Here is a 10,258-nt window from a genome sequence, read left to right as displayed (position 1 = left end):
AGAGTAAAAGCAATGACACCTTACATTACTCATGTATAGTTATATGTATGTTAAGTGTAAGTAAGTTTAAGTTTGTAAGGTATCATCTGCTAAAAAATCTCAGTCCCTAATAAGTTCATTTTGACCCGAAGGGGGACTCGGGCAGCCCGTACATAGCCGACCACCGCCTCAAGAACACCCCGGTGCAGCTGGGAGTCCTTTCCTACGGCGGCCTGACGTGTGGCGAGACGGCGCCCAGCGTCTACACGCACGTGGGGTCCTACCTGCCATGGATCAAGCACCACACGGGTATTGACAGCGGATAGAGAATGGATCGCAGAACAGAGAAAGTGTTAATTAACGGACGACTAATTTGTTAAACCTGTGACAAGGCGTTGAGGAATAATATTAATCCCTCCAGTGTTATTTTTTAGTATACCTCTGGTTGATACTCTGCAATCTGCAATAATGGGCTATTTCAGAGCTGGTCGTGAAGAGGTAAAATGGAAGAACAAAAGAGGCGCAGGCGCCTCCCACCCCATTTCCCTTTTTCTCGCACTCTGCATCTGCGCCTGAGGAGCTTCTTCCATTTTATTTCTTTAGCCAACTCTGAAATACCCCATGCAGAATGAAAATTATGTGAAACAAGATAACCCCCTGTGAGACACTGTCGTAAGGGTCTAGAGAACACAGTTTTGTGACAATAACTGAGTGATCTCAAGATGACGCCATTTGCTGGCTAGCTTTGGTGTCATTTTGACCTTCATTTAAACCCCCTTCAAGTTGGCAAACATTTCTCAACTCCGGTAACAAAAACGTTAGCAGGTACGGCAGTCCTTTTTTCCAGTTTTAACTTAATTTTACCGGAGCAGATAACCGTTTGACTAACGACGAGCACTTCAGCAAACTCACTAATTGGCGAGCAGGTGTTACGCTTGGTGGTGGTTTGATTTCGTCATAATTAGTTAGCGGTAGTGTTATAGCCTGGAAAGATGTTTCTTCGTTCCCATCGAGAATCGAAATGAACTTTACAGAATAAAAAAGCAAAAACTCTTAGAACAAGTACATTATATTTGAAGTGTTTATTAGTTCAACAAAATTCCCCGGTTATACTTTAATATTCATGCTAATAAATGTGTTGATTTCTGGCTCGGCGACGTCCACGAACACTGTACTTCCCCATGACATGATCCCATAAAGAACATTCCCGATGAACGCTGGACATCCTGAGTTGCCCTGTAAATGCAAAGATACGCGCAATTGTTGGGCCTCATACATTGTCCACTATTAATTATATTAAAGCCTCACAACGATTGCTTACATTGTCAGGAGGGTTCGACACGCAAAATTCCTCAGGAGTTATATTGGCCAACATTTGATTGCCACAAACTACACTGTTCATAATTTGTCCTTGCTTTAGTCTGGGTTTCCCGTTATCGTCCTCTCCCTGTGCAAAAAAAAAAATGGTAAAGACTGTTTGAGCGGTACTGTACACCACCGTGCCCCCTGTGGGCCATATGGTTCAGTTCCCCACTGGCGCAGTTTTAGGGGTCGGGTAGGCTGGAGACGCCTCTCTTGCACTGGTAGGGCGTCTGGCTGGAGCGCAGCGGTGGAGGCGCGACTCTGCGAGGGAACACTGACTGCTACCATAATAGGCAAATCGATATTTCAGTGCCAGGGCAGAGTTCCAGCGGGTGAAATGCGCCGGATTCAGAGCCGCTGACAGGGCATTGACTCTTTGACAGAACAGCAGGCGAGGGGGAAATCACTTGCGAAATAGTTCGTACACCTTCCCCCGAAATAGTCCGAAATAAAGGCGAAATAGAGCGAAATTAAGACGAAATAGACCCGAAATAGTCGGTGAAATAGTCGCGAAATACCCCTGAAATACTCCGAAATAGCCTGAAATAATCCGAAATAGGCGGGAAATAGCCGAAATGGCAGGAGAAATAACCGAAATGGTAGGAGAAATACCACGAAATAGTCCGTACGCTATGAACCCTAGTGATTTCCCCCTCGACAGCAGGCCACCGGTTGGAGGAACCCTCTGGCTACAACCGACACCGTGGAAATAATGAAGGGCCTCAACGTGTATTAAATATGATTGCTTAAAGTCACAGTCAGGTGATGGAAATGTCTTCTTCTGTGAGGAGGAGCAACTTCAGGCGCCCGTGCAGCGGCCCTTACCCAATCGTAGATTCCAAATCCCGCTACAGTTATGTTTGCACCAACAGCTGCCCTGGCTCCCGGGCTGGTGAGTGCAATGGTGCTCGCCTGCGTTCCGAGTACCAAGGCTTCCTTCAGTCGAACCAGGGACACGTCAAAGTTAAAATTGACGTTCGCTGCGCCATTCACGATCACGTACTTTGGGTGCCTCATGACGGTTTGGGCTGCGTGCACGACGCGGGAGCCCTGCCCAAGAAGCGCGCCGGTTAACACGTTTACGTTGGAGGCATTAGCGACACTGCAAACACAGGGAGAAGATTAAGGTGTCGCAACGAAACAATGTTTAGGGGAGGTTTTCAAAATAAGCGACATATTTGTGTCTTTTGGCCGTAGAATCGTTATTTTTCTGTCGTTTTCGATGCCGTCTGGCTTATTTGATTCGGGGGAAGGTGGCGAATTAAATTTTAGTACAAAAAGGCAATGTCAGTGGTGAAAGTAACCGAAATTCCTTATTAAGTAGTCAAAATGTAACTTCCGTACTGTCCTCCGCGCTAAAACCTTAACTTTGGACATCTATATCTTCAAAAGTCTTTGTCGGAGAGAAAATCCGGAAGCTCCTACGCGTTCCTCCATGTTTTCTGAGCAACATATTCGAATCGCTAACTACTGTCGCAAATACACTGGTCAGGGCAGCAGCCCAAAAAATGTCCTCCAGAGTAACCGAAGGGAAGGACCCATTCAAAAGTTTGCGCTCTGAGCAGTCCCTGTGGCTGCAGACATTGGTAGCACGGGTGTCCCAGTCTCCGGTAAGATCACAGCTGTCGATTTCAAGTATGGGCGGCTCCGAGATGTAAACGGTAAGTGAACTAGATGCGTTTGAATGTTAAATTTTGGATTTTTATAAGGATACCTGTAACATTCCGTACGGCTCGTAGCTCCGCCAATTTTTGTAGCACAGAAATCATTCCTTTTGTCTGAGCATACATTTTATGTCTCGTAGAATATCTGATTTTGTCCGGTACTCATATCACCAAGGATCTGCTTGAAACTGCCTATTTTATGAAAATGTAACTTCCGTACTTATGTAATTTTCGCACAGCTGTGTAACTTCCGTACAACCGATTTTACACGGGTGTTACCTACATTTTCGAGAATTCTGCAGTGGGAGCTCTGGTATCTTCAGGCAGGATGTGGTCAGGGGACAGGCCCAAACAGACCCCAACCGAAAAAAAAATTCTCATATTTTTTTTTTGTTGAGATTTTAGGAGGCCAAATATGTCGCTTATTTTGACAACCTTCCTTAGCAGCCATGTTCAGGTGCAGCCACCAATCAGTGCAATCTCTTAGGATTGATATGTGATACGTGAAGAAATGTACCAGTGTACTGTATATTAACGGTGGTGGTAGCATAAATAAAACTGTGTGTCTCTAAACTATAGCAATGCCCTTTAGCTGGTTCAGTGACTCACTTTTCCTGTACTTTTTTTGTGCCGCCCATAACTGATGTCACTTGCATTTATCCGCACTAGCATAAAGAATACACAGTAAAATGCCTACCTGTAGCAAAATACCCTAGGATAGTTTAATTTATGTAAAACCTAACACACTTTCTTCGGTGCAGGTTGACATGACAGAACGTTGGGTTACGTTGGGTTACTGGCTGCAGGCGCGGAGCGCTGGCCGGATACACTGAGAAACTAAGTGTGCAACTGCTTCGTTGTGCGTGTGCAACTGAAAGTAAATACTTGAAAGTTGGGCAAGGACGGAGTTGCATACTTAGTTTCAATGTAGTGGTGGGGAAACACCTACTCCGACTGCCCCTGGAACCGAGGGGGAAACGACTACGGTAATCCGGCTGACAGCCGTTAGGTAATCCGGCAGGGGTAATCCGAGGAAATTCTAAAAAAACCGGGGTAATCCGGGCAAATTTGGGGGTAATCCAGGAAAATTTGGGGGTAATCTGGGGTAATCCTAGAGAAAAGGCAACGTAATCCGGAGGATACTCCGGAGGTAATCCGGGTAATCCGTAATCCGGCTGACACAAATTTTAACAGTTGTTTCCCCCTCGCCTGGAACCCACTCCGCGCCTGCAGCCCCTACAGCCAGTCTTGGCCACCCATTAGTGTCGTGTCAGCCTGGACATCCGGTGCTTCACAAAATTGTGTCCAAATCTGTGTGGTACTCACTCAACGCAATCACCCGCAGTTATGACATCCAGAGGTGATATTAGAGCGCCGGTGCAACTTCTTATTTCAGCACCAGAATTATCAGTTTTCTGTATTTCAACCTGAAAAGTCACAAACCTATTAATCGTTGGTACTGCTTACGCTTGTTTTGTGCAGCTGTTGCAACGGCAGACCGGTGTATTTGGATTGTCTGACTTATTTTTCTCTGACCTGGTAATTTTTCCGAAATCCCCAAATCCCCAAAAGTGCTGCTGACCTCGGTTTTGTCCGCCCGAATTTTTTTTCGACCTCTTTTCCCCCTACCTCCTTGATATGCTGAAATTTGGGAAGAATGTGCTTCAAAGAGCAAGAGGCTTCATTTCTGTGCATTCTGAACTTTGAACTGTCCAATCTTCCTCTATTTGGGCTGGCTACCGACACAGCTTAAAAGGAAACTGTGCAAAAGACGTTGCACTGCACCTTTTCTCTTCGATGTCGAACGCGGGGTGCATGTGCAAAAGAATTGCAATTTTACACCCTTATAATGCCATTAAGTATCTCCTTTGAATGTTTTTCTCGTGAAGAAAAGCGTGCTCTTGGTTTTTCATGTTCCTTGTATTAAAGAAGGAAGCGCTACCCTGAAGAGCGTTAGGATTTTAGAAAGTATAAATTAATCCTATAAGCACATTGTCCTTGAATAAATCAAGTGCGTGAGAAATCAGAAGTACACGGATCCCAAGAACAGCCTTTTTTGTTGTGCCTGCAAGCTGAAGACTTACCAAGAAAAGAAGATTGCTCTTAACTGCGGTCTGGGGATCAATATCTGTAGTGGCACTGACAATGGCTGGTGATAAGGCCTCTAGGAGGCCAAAACCTAGTAGCATAGCAGCACAAATAGGTACTTGAGTTTCAGTCACACTTGTAAAATATAAGAAAGATGTTGCTTCTACACCAAAACTCCGCTTCCGCTGATAAAAACGTAGGTGTCTACTAATCCTACTATGGCTGCCAGGAAGGTCATCTACACCACGGGCCGCTATGGCACCAGGCCGAGCAGGCCGGGCCCCAGCCGAACGGTAAGTAAAGCATGGGGCTACCCTTGGCGGAAGCTGGCCCGCTTGTTGCGCTGTTGTTGATGAAATATTGAGGAAGTTGGCCCATTTCGGGAGCGGTCAATTAGAACCCCATACCCTATGGTGTGGTTCCTCGTTTCAAAGCTATTTTAGTTGAGAGGAAATTAGAACTTAGAAAGTCCACCCCTTATTCGTCTTGAGGGAATAAGGGTAATAAGGGCATAAGTAAAGTGATCATCAGTAATTTCTGTTTCTTCAGCGTGGAATGCACGCCGTTTAGACTACTTGGGTCTTGAAGCTCGAAATAGCCTATACTCCTGGCGGCTGTCAAGGGCCTCCTTTCATACGCGCCAGTCGTCGCCCCCATGCAAGAAAGTCCGTTATACGACGGTCGCCCAGAGAATGTCCGATCTACAAGCTTCGTTTAGAAAATGTTCGATCTGCATTAGCCCGGCTGGAGAATATCCGAAGCAACATTTTTGACCGTTTTGAGATATTGATGCCATTTTATGTAACTTAGCGAGATACGTAAAATGGCATCACTATCTCAAAACAGTCAAAAAGGTTGCTTCGGATGTTCTCCAGCCGGGCTAATGCAGATCGAACATTCTCCAAACGACGCTTGTAGATCGGACATTCTCTGGGCGACCGTCGTAGAACGGACTTTCTTGCATGGGGGCGACGCAGTGTGTTACCCAAGGGGGAATCACTCCGGATGAAAGTGTACGAGTTAAGTTAGTAGACGGTAGTACATCTAGTTTCTGGCGTCATGTTCCATCATTTATGCAAAATTTTCTTTAGTACTATTACGCTTGATTTCTACCGTTAGATCGCGTTACTACCCAGTTAATACAAGACTACGTCTTTAGTACAGGCCTAGGTGTACAAGTTAGTACGCAAGTGATTTCCTCTCGGTATAACCGTGTGACCTGATTGTCAAACAATTTGGCAGGCGATGTTTGAACGCATGCCCTGTCTGAATGAAGCGTTGACAACAAAATGCTGAAAACGCCACAACCAATGTAGACGCCTTAAGCCCGTAACTCTCCCAGGTTGGTCACTTCTACGTTCCTCAGGCTAGAGATCCTGCAGAATACATTTCGTTACCTACCCAAGATGATATGAGCACCAAGAGCTGACGCACTGCCCATTGCGTAGCCTGTAATCGAGCCGTTTGACAGTAGTGCAAAAGTACATGACTTTTAAAGCTTTCCGCGAACTCCAAGACTACTCGGAGCGTTAAGAGTACCGTGTCCAATCTCTGTGAGTGCCTTTACCTCATGGACACATATAACAGACTCACACGATAGAGGTAACGGTATTTTCTGTAGTCGTGCCTCTTCAACAAAACACAAATTAGACACAAATTAAATATTGCAGACACTTTCACACTGACACGGGAAAAACACCTCTCTGTTTCCGTTAGAAACCGCTAATCCTTAGAACCATTATATATAACTAATTCAGAGAGTATCTGTCAAGATTATTTGTCAAGTCGTCTCTAAGAGCCAACAATACAGGGGTATTTTAACTTTAAATTATACAGTACCTTCTGATTTTTCGGCAATGTAACTAATGGATTCTTTAATGTTCAAAGCAAGGACGTACAGCAGTGTATGCCGCTGCAACTCAAATGGAACCTTCAGAGCATGACTGCCCGATCTGTTTCCTTCTCAACGCTGATCGGCTAACGATAGCGTTGGTGTGGCGGTCAGACGATTAGCGCCCCGAGGAAAACAGGAAGGGAGAGCGGGGTACCATGAACATGGGGCACGATGAGCATTTTGAATTTACGTGCTAATGATGTCACCGCCCGCCACCAACCAATAAGACGTTGATAGGGTGTGTGCCAGCGGATGTTTTAATCGAGAGCTCGAAGTCACACCGCGCGTAAGACGAGGAAGAGAGGTTTTCATAACTTTAAAGAGAGCATCGAGCATAAAATTATTCGGGATATTTTTTTTAGAGCCGAATGTTGAGTCGAACAGTGCAAGCGACGTTTACCCTGCTTTCTGTAACCTTCTTACCATAAAATACGCCTGGACGCGATTTTTCGGAACACTTAAGGTTAAGGGGGCATCCTAGTCTAGCGGGCCTAAACTAAGGGTGATTTGCGTAATTAATTTTAGAGAACCCATACTTTTAAAAACAAACCCGAGTATACCGTTTTGTAGCGCATACTTTTAACTTTAAAACGCAATGTGTATGACGTCGACACGCCTACCCAAAGCTGCGGTATCCCCTGTTGGAAACGGCACTGCAGCTTCGTCGTCTTGTCATGGTTGGGCCACGGGTGGCCTCACAGAAGCCCCGAAGAACGCTTTATTTACAGGAAGTTTGTAGGCATGGTAAATATGATCGCTACACAATTGCCCTAGTGCCCACAAGATTCCATGTAAACCTGCCAGATGTGTACCTCGCATGGTGCGAGCGGGAAAGGACTTGACCAGCAAGTCGCGTGCATTTATGGAGCACCTTTTGCAGTCCGCCACAAGTTAATCATAATGAAACACCAAATAAGATTCCATAGCTTCTTGTTCTAATTTATAAATATCATATACGATTAAAAAAAAAAACAGAGTAATCTAATATGGAGGAACGCATTGAAATAAGTTACGGACACAACTAAGAAGTTTCGTGCACTGTGAAAACGTGTAAAAGTTACATATTTATGAGTAAAGGTGAACACAAATAAAACGCTCAGTTATAAGAAACAAAAGATAACTGAATAGCAAGAATATTAACGAATATCAAAGAACACTCATTAACACTAGTAATGCACTAGATAATATTAAATACTAAGTTTTGCTTAAAGCGAGAATAATGGAGTTGAAGATCCCTCCCCCATACCTTCTTCTTTAACCTCTAGCTCAAAATAATAGTCACTGCCCTGCTCCTGTCCCGGTGCTGGGGTACTGCCCTGCTCCTGTCCCGGTGCTGTGCTGCTTTGCTCCTGTCCCGGTGCTGGGGTACTGCCCTGCTCCTGTCCCGGTGCTGGGGTACTGCCCTGCTCCTGTCCCGGTGCTGGTGTGCTGCTTTGCTCCTGTCCCGGGACAGGAGTACTGCCCTGCTCCTGTCCCGGTGCTGGGGTACTGACCTGCTCCTGTCCAGGTGCAGGGGTACTGCCCTGCTCCTGTCCCGGTGCTGGGGTACTGCCCTGCTCCTGTCCCGGTGCTGGTGTGCTGCTTTGCTCCTGTCCCGGGACAGGAGTACTGCCCTGCTCCTGTCCCGGTACAGGAGTACTGCCCTGCTCCTGTCCCGGTGCTGGGGTACTGACCTGCTCCTGTCCCGGTGCTGGTGTGCTGCTTTGCTCCTGTCCCGGGACAGGGGTACTGCCCTGCTCCTGTCCCGGTGCTGGGGTACTGCCCTGCTCCTGTCCCGGTGCTGAGACACTGCCCTGCCCACCACTTGCCGCTTCAGTTCCCGGCTTTGCTGCTGAAGGTGTCGCGTCACCCTGCGCTTGGCCGGCCTTGCCTCCAGGCTGCCCCGGACGCGCTGCCACGTTCTTCCCCGCTACAACTTCTATTACTATGTGTACGGTGTTGTCGCCTCGCCCGCCCTGGCCTCCACCCGCGTTGTCGCCTCTCCCGCCCTTGGGTCCAGCCGTGGTCGCGTCGCCCCGACTCTTCCCGCACGCCGCGCCGCGCCCCGTCGCTGCGTTTGAGCTTGCGCAGCAGAGATCGCAGTGCCTCGCGCCACCGCGGTCACGAGCTGCGTTTGAGCCGCGCTGTGGCCCCCGCCCGCCGCCGCACTTGTTAGCGCAGGCCCAGTCGTTCAGGATGATCTCGGACCGGGTCCGCCCCTCCCTTCCCTCGAGACATGGTGCCTGTAATAAAGAATCGGACGGCATTTGCAATGTCTGCTTACGTTAACAGTGAAACATGCTACCATTAGATTGTCCCGTTCTTCCCCCTCCCTTGTGCTAAGTCTCTTTCACTAAACACCTAGAATGAAAAGGTAATATTAAATGGGTTAACACCTGTTTATGTAACCATGTAACCTATCTGTCGGACGTCTGATGCCAGTCAGTGCGTCTAAAACATAAGTTATTGAGACTTTAGGGCCACGCGCTAGCTTTATTCCTACTCTGCAAACCCAAGATATATATACGTTGCTGCATTGCCAATGCAACAAAAGATACTAGTGTCGCGCTGCCCTGTAAAGATAGCAATATGACACGGAGTGTCCTACATGAAAAAACAACAACTAAAGAACACAGTGTCCTACACTTATATGTGTAGTAGTAGGCAAATGGCCTCATACATAAAACGGTATTTCCATTAGTACTGAAATTTCCAGAGCATAGGACTCGTCCATGACTGATTTAACAGTTAGTTGACTCTGCCGGTCCAACCATATTTCACACTGAGCATCTTAACTACCTTGACGCGCGCTGCCCATGTAGCCGTCACGAGAAGCAGGGCGCAGCAGAGGCTTGCTCCCCCGGCAGCGCCCACCATACTGTGGGTGCGCGGCTGCACTAAACCCCTACCGAACGCTATCGCGCGGCGCAAACCCGGATGTGGCATGTAATCCTACTGCACGCTTTAGCTCACAAATTCGTAGCTCACTTGGTCATTTGGACACGCTTACGCTCCCAGAGGAGTGGGCGGGCCGGCAACGGGCGCAAAATGTGACTCCGGCTCAAGCAGAGTTGACGCAATTTTCACTCATCAGAATGTCCGTTTCGCAACTCAAAGTAACCCGCATGGAAAGGCGAGGCTAAACCGCGTCTGAAAACTGTCCGAGCTTCCTAGACATTGCTTGCACGCCTGAGTAGACGCGATTCAGCCAATTTTCAGACGACTTTTCTGTCTGAAACTTACCCGACTTTTGAACTAGCCGGCGCTGCAGACTGCAGCGCCCATGCGCTGT

General features: G+C 47.3%; 3 protein-coding genes and 1 long non-coding RNA gene across 10 annotated transcripts in view; 2 read left to right on the top strand and 2 right to left on the bottom strand.

Moving 5' to 3' along the window:
* Nucleotides 1-405, top strand: part of LOC113216405 (chymotrypsin-2-like) — a 2,987-nt gene extending 2,582 nt beyond the window's left edge. The window contains exon 6 of the mRNA XM_052277605.1: nucleotides 132-405. Coding sequence (XP_052133565.1) covers nucleotides 132-305 — 174 coding nt within the window. The 3' untranslated portion in view covers nucleotides 306-405. The remainder of the gene's footprint in view (nucleotides 1-131) is intronic.
* A 625-nt stretch (nucleotides 406-1,030) lies between these two features.
* LOC113216404 (putative trypsin-6) lies at nucleotides 1,031-6,653 on the bottom strand. Its single transcript, XM_026436149.2, has 6 exons — nucleotides 6,495-6,653; nucleotides 5,090-5,184; nucleotides 4,332-4,432; nucleotides 2,167-2,443; nucleotides 1,301-1,426; nucleotides 1,031-1,215 (listed from the first exon to the last, which is right to left on the bottom strand). The coding sequence occupies exons 1-6, from the start codon at nucleotides 6,532-6,534 to the stop codon at nucleotides 1,087-1,089; spliced, it is 768 nt and encodes a 255-aa protein (XP_026291934.1). The 5' UTR covers nucleotides 6,535-6,653; the 3' UTR covers nucleotides 1,031-1,086.
* Nucleotides 6,654-6,815: 162 nt separating this feature from the next.
* LOC113216395 (skin secretory protein xP2-like) lies at nucleotides 6,816-9,912 on the bottom strand. 7 transcript variants are annotated; one of them, XM_052277595.1, is made up of 3 exons: nucleotides 9,766-9,912; nucleotides 8,495-9,209; nucleotides 6,816-8,404 (listed from the first exon to the last, which is right to left on the bottom strand). In XM_052277595.1, exons 1-3 carry the CDS (start codon nucleotides 9,910-9,912, stop codon nucleotides 8,193-8,195), a joined length of 1,074 nt encoding a protein of 357 aa, XP_052133555.1. In that variant the 3' UTR covers nucleotides 6,816-8,192. The 7 variants fall into 7 exon arrangements, with proteins under 7 accessions (XP_052133555.1, XP_052133558.1, XP_052133554.1 ...); XM_052277598.1 differs by having other exon boundaries at nucleotides 6,816-8,317; XM_052277594.1 differs by having other exon boundaries at nucleotides 6,816-8,410; nucleotides 8,501-9,209.
* Nucleotides 9,913-9,986: 74 nt separating this feature from the next.
* The window catches only part of LOC127752367 (uncharacterized), a 2,884-nt gene continuing 2,612 nt past the window's right edge, over nucleotides 9,987-10,258 (top strand). Inside the window, exon 1 of the long non-coding RNA XR_008012337.1 lies at nucleotides 9,987-10,082. This is a non-coding gene — a long non-coding RNA (uncharacterized LOC127752367). The remainder of the gene's footprint in view (nucleotides 10,083-10,258) is intronic.

This window comes from Frankliniella occidentalis, unplaced genomic scaffold (assembly GCF_000697945.3).
Source record: "Frankliniella occidentalis isolate FOCC.00 unplaced genomic scaffold, Focc_3.1 Scaffold11, whole genome shotgun sequence".
In the NCBI taxonomy this organism is placed as follows: Eukaryota; Metazoa; Arthropoda; class Insecta; order Thysanoptera; family Thripidae; genus Frankliniella; species Frankliniella occidentalis.
This window is presented reverse-complemented; position numbering and strand designations above follow the sequence as displayed.

What these genes read in the sequence shown, in the direction of transcription:
- LOC113216404 (XM_026436149.2), bottom strand. Translation starts at nt 6,534, where the DNA reads ATGGGCAGTGCGTCAGCTCTTGGTGCTCATATCATCTTGG. An exon ending in AGAGCAATCTTCTTTTCTTG is followed by an intron (nt 4,433 to 5,089) that starts GTAAGTCTTCAG and finishes GTGACTTTTCAG; the next exon opens with GTTGAAATACAGAAAACTGA. An exon ending in TGTCGAACCCTCCTGACAAT is followed by an intron (nt 1,216 to 1,300) that starts GTAAGCAATCGT and finishes TTGCATTTACAG; the next exon opens with GGCAACTCAGGATGTCCAGC.
- LOC113216395 (XM_026436140.2), bottom strand. Translation starts at nt 9,912, where the DNA reads ATGCCACATCCGGGTTTGCGCCGCGCGATAGCGTTCGGTAGGGGTTTA. An exon ending in CATGGGCAGCGCGCGTCAAG is followed by an intron (nt 9,210 to 9,765) that starts GTAGTTAAGATG and finishes TCTTTATTACAG; the next exon opens with GCACCATGTCTCGAGGGAAG.